The sequence below is a fragment of the Xylocopa sonorina genome, chromosome 8 (genome assembly GCF_050948175.1).
Source record: "Xylocopa sonorina isolate GNS202 chromosome 8, iyXylSono1_principal, whole genome shotgun sequence".
Taxonomy (NCBI): domain Eukaryota; kingdom Metazoa; phylum Arthropoda; class Insecta; order Hymenoptera; family Apidae; genus Xylocopa; species Xylocopa sonorina.
In genome coordinates, this window is record NC_135200.1 from 9,772,606 (window position 1) to 9,789,777 (window position 17,172).

Below are 17,172 nucleotides of genomic sequence, written 5' to 3' on the forward strand. Positions count from 1 at the left end.
CAGCGTCCACCGCGCGGAAGAAAACGGAGGCGTGTCTCTCGTCCCTTTGCTGAAACACCGTTGCGTCCTCGTCGAGGAATCGTTGATGCGTCTGGAGATCGTAGATTGGCCTGGAGATCGTTCTCGATGGACGCGGTTGTTTCGTTGGTTCAACAGGACTGCGGTGGGTGGGTCCACAACTCGTTGGATCTGAAGTTCGTGATCGATGGTGACACCGATGGAATCGAACGTATCGAGGTCCTCCATCATGTCCACTGTTCGTAGCTTCCAGCCGTTGATGTCCTCTGCGAATTTTAAATTTCATTCGCGGTGGAGAACGATGTCCACTTCGTTGGAGGTTCGAATCCGTTTCTCCTTCGATCCTCGAAAGACCACCACGATCATTCACGATCGACGACTCTGTTTCTTCCGCGTTTGTCCTCGCGCGTGCCTCGTTCGACTCGTTTGCTCCTGTCCTCGAGGAATTAGCTCGTGAAACTCGTCGATGGGACACGCTAATTACGAACGACGCGTCCTAGGATGCGCGTTAAGCTTGCGATCGATCCTCCTTCGTACACGGTTCCCCTCATTGATCGTGGTTCACTCGAGATCCTGGGATATACTTTCTCTGGACCGAGAAGAACGGGCGCTTCTCTCTCTCTCTCTCGTTGTTCCGCTTCAGCAGGTACAAGGTAAACTGGAGTACTCGCGAAGTACTCTGAAACGCCTCCCCATCGACGGATGGAACCGCGTTTTAAGTATATTACACAACGGGCGATCCGTGCGAGCCGGTCGAAGACGCGCGTCCAACAACCTGGACCACTTTTCTCTCCCTCGATCGATCGTTTACGCGCCACAGCAGTTGTATCTTTCCTCCCTTACGCGTGTCCGTGTGTCTACGTGTCCGTGTGTATGCGTGTACGTATACATTATGCGAATAGAAGCGTATAAAATCTAAAATGAAAAGGAAATTAAAAGAAGACTGGCCCGTCTTTTCGACCCTCCCTTACGAACTACGTGTGCACGCCCTCCTCTCTCTCTCTCTCTCTCTGTTCTTCTCTCTCTTTCTCTCGTAGTGTCCCTCGATCGAATCCCTCGAAATTGTTTCACCTTCGTCCCCATCTCGGTCTTCTTCGTATACTCCACCCAGCCGTGGCTCTTCGTATCGTGCGCCGCACTTCTGCGTCAGCGTAATTTCTTCTCCCTAGGCTCCCTCTCTCTCTCTCTCTCTCTCCCACTCTCTCGTATGTATACAGCGGTATGTATAATATATATCCCTAGATATCTATATACACACACGTGGCTATGTATATATATATATCAGCTAGTCGAAAATTGAGGCTTCAGTGCTCGGCAGTCTATTGTCTCTCTTGGCTCATCTTCCCTTCTTCGTTCTTCTCCGTACTATTCCTCCGATCTCGCCCTTCTTCTTCCGTTCCATCCTACTTCTTTTATTTGAAAGTCGTGCCATTTCTTCCCATCCAGCCTGTATTCGTCCCTGTTTCTCCTTCCGCGTTCAACAACTCCCTTTGTCCCCGTACTTTTCAGTTTTTTTTGCTTCTTTTATCATCATCATCTTCTTCTTCTTCTTCTTCTTCTTCTTCCTCAACGTCCTCTTCGTCCCCATCTTCAGGCTGAAATTCTTCGATCTCTTTTCTTCGCGTGAAGCGAAGGATACTTGGCAGCACGTTCGTCATCCGTGTTCGCGATTTCGGAGGAGATTTTTATTCCCATTGGTGAGGAGAGGGTGGCAATTCCGAGGGGTGAGCCACCGTGGAGCTGCAAGTCGTACGAACAGATCATTAGTGCTTGCCATTTTAGAGAAAACGAGTCTTGTTTTTTTTTTTTTTTTTTGTTTATATACGTTTTTTTTTCGTTCGTTTCTTTTTTTTTCGTTCCTTCTCTTTTTTTTTGTCGCTTGTTCGTTTATTTATAGTTATTTATGTGTGTGTGTTTTTTTTATCGGTCGTTAACTCAAGGGTGAATGTTTTCTCGAGTGACTTGCGGGAGGTAAACAGAGGTGGTAGCTACTCTATCAAATCTCCGGTCTCTGTGCCGTGTTCCGTTCGAACACACCTGGGACTGGGGACTTGGTAAAATCACGGAAACAGCGTGTTTTTTTTTTTTTTTTGTTTTTTTTCTATCTTTAACTCTCTTTTCTCGCTTCTACTTTTTCCCTACACACGGTTCGTTATCACGGTCTTCTTCGTCCTCTTCGTCGTGTTTCTAGCAGCTTTACTAAGCCCCACAGTCGAGGGTATCTTCGAGCCAAGATCAACGAGACGACTCCACGAATTCTTTCTCTTTTCTGCAACTTTTCAACAGCACGAAAATACATTATTACACAATCCTACATGTTCTACGTACTACTTCAGTTTCTCTTTACGCGTGTGCGCGAAAAGCAGACTGGTGGCACCCATCCCCCCCGAGTTCTCGCCGCCTCATCCGCGTATCCACTCGTGGCTCGACGATACCATCCGCGCGGAGATTCGACACGCTAACGAAAACTGTACGCGCGACGAGAAACGCGAAGTGCCGCTCGACGTGGAGAAGGTTTCGCCGTCGCGAATCGTCGAAAGCATCGAACGGCACTTCGAGTCTCGTCGGCTGAACAAACGGGCAGAGGGATGATGTGCGATGATCGAAAACGTTCGGGGTTGGGTGGTCAAGGGTGGCTTCTCGTCAACGAGCGGCAACCAGCGCGTCCCCAAGGTCTCGAGACACAGTAAAAACTGACCTTCCAGAAAGCTGGGACCATAAAAATGGAATGTTTACCAGGTTCATGGGCTGTACTTTTAAATAGTTTTATCGTGTGCCTCGATTGTGCATGATTACTGAGTTATTTTCGTTAAACAAGGATTTATAAGTAGTATCAGAGGCGCTCTCTTTCTGTCTCGACCAAGGAAACGCTCTGCGTTCTCGTGACGATCGATTCGAAGAGTCGCGTGGACGATCGCGATTAGACGATCACGAAACACACTTTTACGTGTCGAAGGAAGTCTCTGCGACCGGATGAGAAACACACGCGTCTACGAGTGGTTCTTCGGACTCGACTCTTCAAATTCGACGATGCGGAGGCGCTGTTCACGATCATTTCGTTCGTAAATTCGATTTTTGTGTCATAATGTTATCGATAATATCGTCAGTGTTCGCCTTAAATTTTGTATTATAATAGCTGTGGATCGTATATCTTTATCATTTCTGCTTTTCCATTGTTGCAAAATGGCAGAAAACGCGAGGCATCAGGAACTGCCACCGCGACTTTTATCTAAACCACAAGGCATCGCGATGTCACGTTCTGTCAGGCTCTGGACTTCATCTAGACACGTATCTCAATTCTGGCATCGTCTGCCATCCGACTGCAGTTCGTTTCTCGGAATTAGCTGGCAGACCAGTAACCAGTTGCCAAGTACTCGAGATATTTTACAATAAAACTATTATTCCCTTCGCAGAGGCAATTTTTTTTAAGTTCGAACCTCCAAGCGAACGAAAATCAGATCACGCGGAGTGCAACGTTGCAGTTTACGTCGCATTCGTCACGCTCCTCTGTCATATCTTCACGATATAAACGATACATCAATAATTGTCAACAAGCTATCGATTGTTCGTCGATAATCGTTAACAACGCCTGCGCATCGCAAAAAACAAAAAAGACAAAAAAAAAAAAGGTGGGGATACGACCGACAGGTCTGGAGTTGAACAAAAGAACAAAAACGCTTCGTCTGATTTCCATGCAGCTGTCAGCATGCGTGACAGCCGGCCGTTAATCACGATTCTTTCTAAAAACGCCTTCTTTTTTCCAATTCGTTCTTTTTTCACAACCGAGCATCTTCTTTTTTACACCATTATTTCCCGACGTGTCTCTTTTTTAGCTCTCTTTCTCTCCGTTAACCTTGCCTGTTCCTATCAACGTCTCCCCATCCACGTTTCCACCGTTCTATCGCCACCCTCCGAGCCTACGATTTTCTTCTCTACCTCTCGCCTCTTGTCCCTGGTACGACCTTTGGCTTTGCCTTGCCAAGCTCGCGAAAATAACACGGACGTGGAACCAATAAAAAAAAAAAGAAGAAAAACGCGAAAGCAGGAATGTTATTTACTTTTCTTGGGCGCTAGCGGTCTTGGATTCGTAACCACCCACCCCTTTGGGTGCGCGTTCGTCGCTCCCGCGGTCCTCGGATCACCGACTGGCTTCGACCTCCCTCCAGAGTCCAAAGATTATTTTTGGACTTCGAAAAAGTGACTCTTCTCGCGTGCAGTCGCTTCTTTACCTCGTCTGCTGCGCGTTTAAAGTGGACGAGAGCGACGTCTCGCGATGAGTTGGCTAGAATTCCAAATTTCGCGGAGATGCGACCAACCCTCGTTTCTTTACCGTGGCGGAACGCGTTGTATTTAGTAGACTTCGACCGTTTTTTTGAGTATTATCGAAATTTTTTAAAACAACGATTTAATTAGATTAGATGCTAATGTAAAATTGGGGATGAATTGAGTTGTGAATCGAATTAACAGAGAATTGTCTAGGTTTTACGAAGTTTCCGGAAAGAGCAAGCGAATTAGCAAAGTTTCCTACGTTAATAGAGACCGCGGCACACGTACGGAACCCCCTCTTGGCAAAGCAAATCCGACGGTCAACAAAATTTCCAACGAAACCCGTACCGCGTCCCAGACTTGGCGGAATGACAGTAATTGCTTCGAGGAACACGTCCACGCAGTCTCGCGGTGGAAATTCCTCTTTCCATTTCGTAACGTCGTTTATTATCGCACGTACACGCACGGTACGATTTCCACAAAAAATACCATAGTGTATATACAGAAAAAAAACACAAAAACCGAAGGAAAAAATCTCTCTTACGAAAAACATCGTGGAAAAAAAAAGCGTAAAATATCTTCGTCACTTGGAACGAGAAAAAGTACGCGAGTTTGAGTAGATAAAAAATGTCTCGAAGATTACGGTCATTCTGCCAACAGCCAGATCACGTTGGTACCCAATCGAATGTTACTAAGGGTGCGCGTCCAGCTAAGAGACTTTGACTCGCTTTCCTGGGCTAATATTACCTCTGTCTACGATATGAGAAACGTATCAATATCAATTCATGTATCACGTACCAATATATGAATTCCTCGTATCGTGTACAACGATAAAATCAACCCTCGAAAGTGATTCAAGATAATTCTCGTTTCTAGTGAACACGCACCTCAATGAAGATAAAAAAAAAGCTATCAATTCGGAGAATTCAGGAGATCGAAAGGGTGTAGGATACTTCTGGAGAGGTTTGCGTTGTTCTACACCAAGGAGAAAGTATTCTGCTGGATATCTAGGACAGACTGGAGCATCCTAGTGCGGATAAAAGTGTTCGAGGGGGTTGATTCGAAGGATGGACTCGTTAGGCAAGGACCTCGCGATCTACCCAGGTACATAGACCACGAAAGAGAGTTTCGCATGGTATCGTACCGTATCTCTTCGTCTCGTTCATCTTGTTATCTCAATGAATCGCGACGCGATATGTCCAATCGCTTGATTGATTGATTTCTTTTCTCTCCTCTGGCCCGTTTCTCTCAACTGAAGGCTGCATGGTTGATCAGGCCTTCTTACACTCCTCGTGTCCAACAAAGCGCTCTTTTCAGCCGTTCTCTCTCAGCGTTATTTACAAGTACCACTTTCACAGCGACTCACGATCGGGACGTGAACGCGCCAGCGACCAGCCCTAACTGTTAACCGCTCACTGCAAACGGGGGATGCGACACGTTCCATCGAGCGATCGATCGAGAACGCTCGAGCAAACGCTACAAACTGTTACGTTGCTCATCAATAACTTCCCTTCGTAATTTAATAAATGGTAACAAAATTTTCATACAATCGTCTCCAGATTAAGGAAGTGACACGACTCGGTTGAAAGCGAGCCCAAAGACCTCGACAAAGTCAACGCCCAACCCCCTAATCCACCGTGTCATTGGTTAAATCCAAGCTCCTCGAAGATCCACCGGCTGTGCTCTGCGTCGACCGTTGAAATCTCGGCTGTTAATCGCTCGACGATCGCGCGGTACACGTGTAAGAGCCCAGGGTACGCGCGAGACGACTCTGCCCGGTTAAAGGTCGCGTTAATTGCGCGTACGCGAAACCGTCGCTAATTAGCGGCGTTCCGCGGACGAAACCGCGACGAAAGACAGCGGTTGAATAGCCTCGCGGGCATACGTCCCAGCATCCTTTATCTCTATCGCGTTCTCCACGCCGCGCGATGGCATTCAGCGGCGAAGGCGTCGAACGTCGCCACGCCGCGTGCTACCAGCCGCCTCGAGTCGGCCGCTTAAACATTCGGGGGAAAAAAGCTGACGCACGCGAGAGGACGCGAGGAATTCCTCAGGCGTGGAAGGAAAACGCGGTGCCATTTTCTCCTTCAACCGTTCGTTTTTCTTTTCCTTTCTTCTTTTACTCCCGCCTCTTTTATTAGCTCCTTTAATCCCCGTAATTCCCCTTGAACATCTCGCGCGCGGAATGTGCCAGGTGCGCCGGCACGAACGTCCGTTCCGGGAACTAGGAATGTCGCTCGCGCTCCCGGGAACGCTCGTAAATTTCGCGAATTAATAAATGTAAATTCACGCGCGCGGCGAGGTAAGAAAGTAATTGGACAGCCCCTCCACCGCGGTGGGATTCTGTTTTTAATTATCGAGCTGGCGGAACGGACGTTTCGAGGGGTGGCTGCGGTTCGTTTTCTCGAGCTGAGTCGCGAGAGGCGTCGACTGGTGGCAAATCTCGAAGGGGTGCGCGTGGAGTCTAAAATTTTATACTTAAACCTTTAACAGTGTCCGAGATATCAGTGAAAACCTGCCAATCGATCTGCTATCGTCAATACTAGTAGTCTTATGTTATAGAAAACACCCTCAAAATCTCTACAGAATTTCCAATGTGCAGTACTATACTTTGATATACAAATTTTGTTATTAATATCTCGAAAATTAGTAAATAGTCGCAGGCAAAATCGTAGATGCAAGAGCCACCCCCTCGAGTCTCGCGTGTAAACACGAGGAAAGCGGAAACGCGACGGAAGTGGCGAACGCGCGAGGGGTGTGCGGGCGTCGATCGATCGGGAAAAATTGGCAGACCTTCGAGGAGCAGACCGATGGAGAAAACGAGCAAACTCGATTATAGGAGATTTACGATTCCGAGTGTAGCCCGTGGAGGGCTTCTCGAACCGTGTCAGCCGCGGATCGGAAGTCGGTCGAGCGAGCTGGTCGCTGGCGTGCCATCCGGCAGACGTGTATCTCACGAGGACCCACCACACATATATATACACACGATCTACGTACACATCGAGCTTCTATTCAACTATACACATGTATATTCTCGTTAGCTACGCTTCGTCCAGTGTGTACATATATGTATATTTATATATATATATATATACAGTATCAATCATACTCTAAATCAGTCTCTAATGTAACTGAACCAACAAGGGAAAAAAAAGAGAAAAAAAAAACAGAAGAAGACAGGAAAAACGTAAGAAGCAAGGCTATGGAGTTGAACAGTACGACACGAAGGCGATCTATCGTAACGTAATAATAATAATAACAATAATAATAATAAAAATAATAATAACAGCAACGTGTCGATATCGAAACACGGGGGCGAAACTAAATGGCCAATGGGGTGGGCGAGAAACGTATAAAAAAAAAAGAAAGAAACGGTCGTAAGTATATATATATATATGTATGTATATATGGTAAACAAAAGACGGACAGATATATGTATGTATATAATACGAGAGAACAAGTATAAGAAACAGAAAAACGATAAAAAAGATATGGTTGGTAAAATGGTTTGTTCAAGTACCTCAGCGAGCGAGGTCGCGCCGGCTAGAGCTGGCTCTCTGTTCGTTCGGTTCGTTCAGGAGGAGGCGTAACACGATTGGTAGTAGTAGTGGTAGTAGTAGTGGTAGTAGCGGTAGTAGTAGTAGTGGTAGACGATAGCGGTAGTAGTCGATAGTAGCTGACAGTGGTAGATAGCTGATTCGGTACTGGTAGTGGTAGTAACGTGTACGTATACGCGGCGCAGGGCGCTGGGTCGGCGATCGGCTTGCTCTAACTTGACGGCAGTAAGCAACACGAGAAACAATGTTACACACTTCAAGATCACATATGAAAAGAAATAATGAATTTGTGTTTTTTTTTTTTATTCTATTTTTCTTTTTTTTTTTTTTTTAATTTTCTTAAAGGACTAGGGGGGGTTACAATTATCTATCGTAACTTCTAAATATATACGGTCTTTTCTATTCCGTCCTCGATTAAAAGCTCTCCCCTCTTTCCTCGCAGTGGAATCGTTTCACTATCGACCTTTCTCGTGGCACTGTTTTTTTTTTTTTTTTTTTATCCTCTAACATTTCGATCTTTTCTCTCGTCACGTGTATTTTTTGTACACATCGAAAAATCGCGCGCAGCGATCGGTGCACAACCGATAGCAGGGTCGACTCGTGCTATTTTCCCTTCTCCACGTTCAATTCTCTTTCCTTCTGCGTCCATTTTCGTTTCCGTGCACGTATCAGCGGGGAGACAAAAGGCGTGATCGCGTACTTCGCGGGACCACGGAGCGAACACACGTTCGCGCGTGCACCCGGGAATGAAAGACAACACGATACAGCGCGGGGGTTAAATTCTTAATCGGTTTCCTCGTCGAAAGGAACCGGGCAGAGAGTTTTCGGTTCGTTTCGAAGGGTCGAAACGGCGAAAGGACGTCGGCGGGAGGGTCGTCGAGGGACAAAAGATCGTTCTCTCCTGGCTCGTTTCGATCGTTCCGCCGCGACCCTCTCCTCGCCTCGTTCTCCGCCCCTTTCTCTATACATCGCCCATCAGCTTTCCCGCTTTATTTCTCTCTCTCTCTCTCTCTCTCTCTCTATCTCTACCTTTCTCCTCCTTTTTCTATCTGTATTTTCTCTTTCTCGTTCTCCACGGTTTTTAATTTCCGTCTACGATACGCTCTTGCCCGTTCCTCCGCCTTTTCTCCTCCCGTCTCGTTTTTACTACTCTTTTGTCCCCGTTCCTCTTTATTTCAATCCTGCTCACAGATCCTTACCGCATCGACTTTCGACGTGGAAAGAAAGGTACGCACCGTGTGCCCCTCTGCGAACCCTTTTCTCTCCCTCTTTCACGCGCACACGCCCTCCTACAACCCCCTGACCAAATACCCCCAATCCACCCCCTCCCCCACCCCGATGCATTTAATCGTTGCATCCGTAAATGTACATGTACATCCTCCCCTTTCTCTTTTTAAAATCCTCAGCACGAGATTCGAGTATATAAATTGGTTCTGGTTTCAATCTCGAAAGGTCTTTCAAGGAGAAAGGATCGGTGGACGCTGGTCATCGAGAGAGGAACGTTCAGTGAAAGGAGAGGCTCTTCGATTCTCGAGGACCCGGTCTCCCCGTTACTTTTAACTCGATTCTTTTTTTTCCTATGAACGGCCGTGGAAGCCGGTTCACTTCTCTTATCCTATCCTATATTATCAGAGAATGTATATATATATATATACACATACACTATATATATAGAACTCATTCTTCTTTACAATGTGTATATATATGTATATATATATCTATATAATCTATCTGCTTTGCAACAATCGATCGTTTCGTACATAAACCTGGATGATCCGCCACCTACGGCTTACCTTGCGAAGCTCTTGAACGCCGCGGACTGCGGATTTATGCAGAGCGGCACGCGCGACGTGTTCAGCTGTTCCGCTATAAATTTGTGCATTTCCTCTGAAACACAAAAAAAAAACGTCCGATCGTTGGATCAGTGTTTTGGCCAGCCGCGACGCCCGACCGCCGAGCGGATTTTGGGGGATGGTCGGAGACCCGCGCCTCCTCGAACTCGCGAACCCCTTCGCGGTGGTCGACGTCGATCGATCGCATCGCGTTCGACGTTTTTACGCGCGATTTAATAAATATCGACGCGAGAAATGGATTCCTTTTTAGCGTTGGAGGATGTGAAAATTTCTGATTTGGGGCGATCGATGGCTTTCACCCCTTTCTCGTCGTATTCGTGGTCCTACGTGACTGTTGACTCGATCGAAAGGATACGAGAAGATTTATGAATCGTTGAATTAATTTGTACGCGAGGCACGTGATTTATTTAGTCTGTCGTTCGCGATGAAATCTTTTGGAGGCTGCGAAATTCCCGAGTAAAATGAAAGATAAGGGACAGCGTTTTCGTTGCAGACAGGGTGATAAAAATCGACGGACTTTCCCCTGGGGAGGTCTCTTTGTTCGCGACCGCGCGAATCACGGCATTTCGTGTTACGACACCTTTCCTGGTGCACGCGCAGCCGTCCGCGGCGACGGTTCCACCCGAGACAACGTGATTACTCGTTACGAGCATCGCATACCACCGCTATGACAAACTCGAGTGCGAAATCGAACGCGTTAGACGCGATGTCTTTGATAATCGCGCGGCTCCATTATGCGTCGCGGGTCTGAATAGGCGTAATTTATGCGAATCGCGGCGTTGTAGGCCTTAATGAGTCGAGCGGAGGTTGCGTTTCGCGAAACGACTCGATCGCGATACTTTCTCGCGACAATTAAATCGAAGGAATATTTGCGAGAAGCTGGACTTCAAATGTCTTCGAACAGCTGCGAGAAAAGTCAGTCGAATGTGAATAAAGATGATTTACTAATCGATGCAACTTCTCCAGAAGAGGGTTGCAACCGCGCAACCCCTAAGACTAACGCACGGATGGCGTGCAATTTGAAAACACGATATTAGACCCAGTTTCGTGGCGATTAGCGGGGAAAGAAAGTCGACGGCGATAACTTCACGGTCTCCTGGTGATAAACGATGATTTATCGCGGCCATATTCGCGAACGCACGCGAAAGTTTATCGCATCGTTGTTCTGCGTACAGCCACGTGTCCAAGACGTTTACTATTAATAATCCGCGTGAGTCACACCGATGAATATTTTTCGCCGCCGTGAAACTCGGTGTGATTAATCTGGTGCCTTGTTTGCAACGCTGTTGGGAAATCCACCCTTTCGCTAATAATTCTCGACTCGCGCCGTGTTTGTCACCGCTCCTTAAAAACGCGCGAGAGTCTCGCGAGAAAGAACCGCCTCTATTGGACCACGAGTACGACTCGAAACGCGAGGTGAAAGCGAGATGAATCAACCCTTTCAGCGGTGCGATCAATTTCGCGCATCTGCCACGCGAAAATTTCAATCCATAGAGGAATTAAGATACGCGATAATGGCGAGTCTTCAGTCGCGATTACTCATCGCTGAGAGGGTTGAGGCTCCAGCTCGATTCGATTCGATGGACAGATGTGCGCTCTGAAAATTCACGAGCTCGATGGGGATTAGCACCCTTTAGGAAATCGAATTCAATTTGCGATACCCTGGGGTGAAAGGTGCCTTCGCTCGACGGGGTGCTTCGAGGGTTGATGAGGAGTATAAAAACGAATTTTTTTCTTTTTTCCACTCGCCAGGGTAAATCTGTTGATGGAGATGCTTAAATATCGCAAATTCATTTCAATTTCTTATTTTATTACGGAATATTTTTAGTTGTACGTTTGTGTTCTGTATTTTTGTGGTGGTCCACGCGATACGAGATGCACCCTTCCTATTTTACTTCGATAACCGCGAAGGAGGAGCTCGTCGAATCGACGAAACGAAACGTAAAACTATTCACGTCCACCTCGTCTGTTTTCTATACCAGAATCAAACAAATTCCAATTGGAGCAATTTTCCCCGCCGCGGTAGCCTTTCGACTGCATTCCCCCAGACACACCGTCGCGTAAATTCAATCCAACGAACCTCGCATCTAGGTCACCGCGTCTACTCTCTTACCTACTGAATTTCCCCCCCGCGAGCTACTTCAATTTCCCAGCAGCGCGATCCAAAATGCATCTTTTCTAAATCAATACTCCTCCAAGAGGAAACTTCACGGAAACGTTATGCTTCGAAAGGAAACACTATGTAACTTTATCAACAAATTTCAGCGTCTTTTGGTTCGTCAACTTTCCTTCGCGTTTAACAGAAATTAAACATAATCAAACGATTATACGAATTACAGTAACAGCTTATACACTTTCAATTCGTAAAGTTTTTAAAATCTGGCGCGTGAATGAGAAGCAATTAAAAGAGAAGTCGATCATCGTACCAGAAAACGTTCGCGCGGGTATCGTAAATCGCGAGGGAAAGAAAGATTCACCCCGTAGGCTGAGAGTTCCATTCGCTCCTGAAACTGGCTGAAGCTATTCGTCCGAACGCCGCGTCTCCCGCTCTCTTCCCTTACCTTTCACCTGCTGCACCGTGGTGAGCTTCCGTTCCCAGAGGTCGTCGAACGGATGTGACGTGGCTGGCTCGAAGTCCCCCGTGTACTGTCTCATGCCGCCGCTGGTCGTGTAACAGCACGTGCACATGCACGAGTGGTATCGCAGCCTCCCTTCGTCCAGGTAAGGATGCGCCAGTGCATCCACCACGGTGATCCTCTTGTCCTGCGGGAAGTTCGTCAATAGAGTCTCTACGAATCACCCCTTCTAAGATGAACGATCGACTTTTGGCGATTGGAACCAATTACAAACGCGTTTTATCGATAATCGTTACCATTTCTCTATCTAGTGACATTTTTCAGAATTATTGGGAATAATTGCAATTATTACGGGAGAAATTGGATTTGGTGGATTCATGAGGGTTTATGGGATTGATACTTTGAGAAATCATAAACGAATTATTGACTAGTTATTGCGAAATTGACGATTTTCTTCAGGTTTCCATTTGAGGTGCTTCTCATTAAGTTTTGCTAAAACATCGCCAAGCGATGGCGTATTAGAACGTCCTTCTGCCCAGAAAGAACCCCAAAGGAGAAAGAAACTTCGCAAAGAAGAAGCTGCGGAGCTTCCCAGTTTCGCGAACGATGAATCAACGCGTCTGTTCGCGGGGCAACGATTTTACGCGTCCCGACAGCCGCGATGGGACTTCATCCCGATTATTCATGCGACCGTTACGCCCCGTGTTTGTTGCCAGAAACGGCCACTCCGCTGGCCATTACTCAGCCAGTTCGGATCGTAAGCCCTCGATGTCTTAGTCGCGTTCGACGGAGCCGACGTACTCGAGAAAGTTGGCTGCGTTGGCGTGTTCTCGAGGTACACTCCATGAATCGCTAAAGCTGCGTCTCCATTGGTGCAACCACGAGCAGAACGATGGAAAAGTAAACGCTTATTGTTCGATGTTCCTTGAAATTTCTATCGTCGACAATAAATGGACCAAAGTGATCACGAAGTACTTACATTTCAGGTTTACAGTTTTATCAATTCTTTCTTGGATCATTTTGGTTATCACTCGAATGTTACTGTTTATCGCGTACCTTTATGCGAGGCATTGAAGATAAAACCACGCTAACGATCGAATCTAATTCCTATCTGTTAGAAATCTAAGACTTTACTGCTGTAACTGTAGCACCCTTCTCGACTTTCTCGTTACGGAGGCTCTCTTTCTATTTTCATTTACGTAAGCTCTCGTCCCGCGTGCATATAGTTTCGAAATCGAAACGAAACCCAACTGTTCCTCAAGCTGTGTATTATCTCGATACGAATAAAATATCGTCGATAGACGTTGTTCGTTGAGAATGCTTGGAGAAAGAATTTACTCGCGATCTGTCTGGTGGAGACGCGGCTTAAGGACAGCTCGATCGCGGTTCAAGCGAGGCCAATAACTGCCAGGACACTCCTGCGCGTCGGTTTCGCTGAAATTCTGACAAACGCGACGGGTAATAAAAAAAACGGGCCGCGAGACACGCACGCAGACACGAGTCACTCCCTTTTTGGATCGTTCCTTCTTTTTTTTTTCTTTTGACCTGGCGCACGGGACAGCGCGGGCAGTAAAGATTTTACTGCGACTTTTGTTACACGCGTGCGGTGTGCTCGCGAGAATTTTACGATGTCGCGACCATCGTCTCGAGTATTATTATTCTTTATGAACTGGCGCGTTCTTCAGTCGGTCCGTTTCGTGGTTCTCTCTTGCGGAGGGCCTTGAAATTCAGTCGAACGGACGCGGAGGACCGCGTTGGTCCCGCGAGCTATCGCGTCGCCACGGATGTCGATAAGGGTTGGTTAAAGGCTGATAGCGTCGCGCTTCCTCCGCGAGAACTCGCGCGAACTACTTCTGCGGTCCACTGTTGAAGCCAGTTAGCCATCGATGCGGGTTTTCGACGATGGGAACAGTCGGACAGCAGATAAACGCGTGGCGTTCGTTTCGTGAAATTGTATCGCGAGTCTGATTCGAAGTAACTCTCTGTAGCTGAAACGGGGGATGAAACGGAGGGAAGATTCTGCTGCGAGCGAAAGAAAAAGATCAATCGCGACGCAGTCTAAGTTTGTGCTTCCTTTTTCTGATGAGGCTCCGAGGAAATCTAAGGGGAATTACGTATTTCTTTGGGTCTACCGTCTATTTAAACTTCGTTTCTTTCGCCTCGGACATCGTTCGGATTCAAACACTGGAATACAATTTTTCATAAACCTTGAACTTCGATGTTAAACCTTTGATTTATCGTTCGCAAATTACGTCTTCAATTTTGACGCTTTCAAAAACTTTATAAATCTTTCTATTCAAATTAAAGATGAAAATTCTATTTATTCTATTTGATAATCTGAAAAATTTATTCTATTTCCATTTTCCTCTCGAATCACGAACAAACTTCTGACCCACGTCGAACAATTCGTCGACTCGAAACAACCCTATCTAGCAAAAATTGCGTTTTCGTAGCTTCCGTCTTTTTCTCGAGGCTCGCGTAGTAAAAATCACGTCTGTATTTTCTTTCAAAAGCTTTATAGATCTTTCTATTCAACTTAAAAATGAAAATTCCACTTATTCTACTTGCTAATCTGAAAAATTTATTCTATTTCCATTTTCCTCTCGAATCATCAACAAACTCCTGACCCACGTCGAACAATTCGTCGACTCGAAACAACCCTATCCAGCAAATTGCGTTTTCGTAGCTTCCATCCTTTTTTCTCGAGGCTCGCGTAGCAAAAATCACGTGCGTATTTTTGCCAGGCGTCGGTAAGGGAAAGATACGCGGGTCTAAACTTACGGGATCGAAGACTAGCATCTGGCAGAGCAAATGGACGGCCTCGTGCGTCGCCTGAGTGCTGAGGGTGTAGAGGGCCGTCAACGAGGGTGGCTTTGGCGCGCGCCTCAGCATATGGGATCTCGCACCCTCGCACGCGTACCTCATGTCCTCGAGGGTCGGCGTGCCCAGCAGTTCCGTGATCAAATCCAGCTGCAAAAGCGAAACGAGAACGTGCTCGATTTTAGAACGTGGCCCCGCCCTTCGTCGCGCTCCCCGCGGCCACGGATGCGAACGTTACGCTCGTTCTACGCGCTCGAAAACGGGAACGGATCTTGATTCACCGAGGCAGTGATATCATCCTCGATACTTTTTTTTACTCATCCGCGAAACTCTCTCTTGCAATCGTTATCGAGCGATTCGTTGATACTTTTACCTCGCGATTGGCTCCGTTCTCGTGGAATCGCTGCTTTAAAAGTACTGCTCGAAGAATTTAAAAAGAGAATCGTAATGGTATTTTACCATGCAGCTATTGTGAAATATATTTTAGAGAGACTGGAGTAGATGAAATTTGCCAAATTTCAAGATAAAGAGGAATATCAAAAATTCTTGGTACTTGTGGAGTGTAGAATTGGAATGTCCGTTCGATTTTCATGGGATTCCCACGGAAATAAATAAAATGCGCGGACGGTTAACGGCGGGACTAACCTGTTGCACAGGACTCTGCGCCTGGAAGAGGATCCGCCTGCGAAGTAGCTCGCCGAAAATGCAGCCGACGCTCCAGACGTCGACGGCTGCTGTGTAGTGTCGCGCTCCCATCAGGATTTCCGGCGCGCGATAATACTGCGTCACCACTTCCTGGGTCATGTGCTTGTTCTGGTCCGGCTCCTCCACTCGGGCCAAACCGAAGTCGCAGATCTATTCGCGGAGGAACACGTATAGTATTCTTCTTGGGAATCGCGCGCGCGCGCGTGAGGGGGAGAGACGCGATCGTTTCCCCTTCCTCTGTTTATTATGCTTCGCGGGCCATTTCGCGAATTCAGAGGTTCGTTGCGTACGTTTTCGGGGTGCGTTGCGCTTACCTTCAGCACGCAGTTGCTGTTCACCAGCAGGTTCCCCGGTTTGATGTCCCTGTGCAGGATTCTGGCGGAGTGAAGGTACTTGAGACCTGCGAACAGAGATGTAATTAGTATACAACCGTCTCAGAAGTGTCGAAGCCTTGGAAAGTTTCCACGTTGACCATTTCTGGGGCTTTCGAGTCGCGAGCGTTCCGTGCTTAATGAAACTCTGAAGCTTCGAAACGTCCGATTTCTGGAATTTTAACCACTCGAAACGCTTTCGATCCTTCCTCGAAATTCCTCGCGACTGCAACCAAGCCACGCTCCAAAACAATCAAACTTCCCGACGAGCCATTATCGCTCTAAAACCTGAAAAGGCACGGAGACGCGCGACCTCGATTTCCACAAAATTCCTGCCTCCTCTCCACGCTCGCCAAATGTGCATACGTTCACCAGAAAGAAAGGGAGTCACAGAGAGAAAGAGAAAGAGAGAGAGAGAGGGGGAAGGAGATATTATCTCGCGATTTGCCACGCGAAATATCAATCGAGGCGATTAATCTATTCGTTAGCTCGATCCCAACGCCTTGTTATCTATCGCGATATTAATCGTTACCAATCCATAATGGATTTAACGTCCACGGTTATTACCAGACGTTTTTAATCCGTCGAATAAACGACACCGATACGAATATAAATCTTCGCAGATGGCGCACGGGCGGTTATTAACATTTCATTGAACGGAACAAGTGGGACGGCGGATCGCGTCCCCTAAGTGCTCGTCATCGACGACAAATTGCATCGGATCGCGAAACGTCCTTCGCCGATGGTAATTTCACGCGGTACGCGCGCCGAAACCAGTTTTAAATTGAAACCCGGATCGAATAAGAAAACCTGTCCTTATTATTAGCTGGATGGGGGACACGGCTAAAAAAATACGAACAAACCAAGAGGAATCCTCCGCGGGTTGTTTCGTCGACCTTTTTCCATCGACTCTGCTCGTTGCCCTTTCCGGTCGCACCTCGAAACGGACGAGTTACTCTCGAACCCGATGGAATTAACACGTCCGCTGTCACGTTCAACGCGAAAA

The 17,172-nt window shown here is 47.0% G+C and overlaps 1 protein-coding gene across 3 annotated transcripts in view; it reads right to left on the reverse strand.

Moving 5' to 3' along the window:
* Positions 1-421: 421 nt before the first annotated feature.
* Nmo (serine/threonine-protein kinase nemo) overlaps positions 422-17,172 on the reverse strand; it is a 159,322-nt gene continuing 142,571 nt past the window's right edge. The window contains exons 5-10 of one of the 3 annotated variants that reach the window (XM_076900013.1): positions 16,110-16,195; positions 15,736-15,945; positions 15,052-15,240; positions 12,256-12,457; positions 9,635-9,728; positions 422-1,758 (exon numbers count right to left, since the gene is read on the reverse strand). In XM_076900013.1, the coding sequence (XP_076756128.1) occupies positions 1,704-1,758; positions 9,635-9,728; positions 12,256-12,457; positions 15,052-15,240; positions 15,736-15,945; positions 16,110-16,195 (836 nt within the window). In that variant the 3' untranslated portion in view covers positions 422-1,703. Of the gene's footprint in view, positions 1,759-2,177; positions 2,294-7,918; positions 8,057-9,634; positions 9,729-12,255; positions 12,458-15,051; positions 15,241-15,735; positions 15,946-16,109; positions 16,196-17,172 lie in introns of those variants that run through there. The other 2 variants (XM_076900014.1, XM_076900015.1) reach the window with 2 other exon arrangements.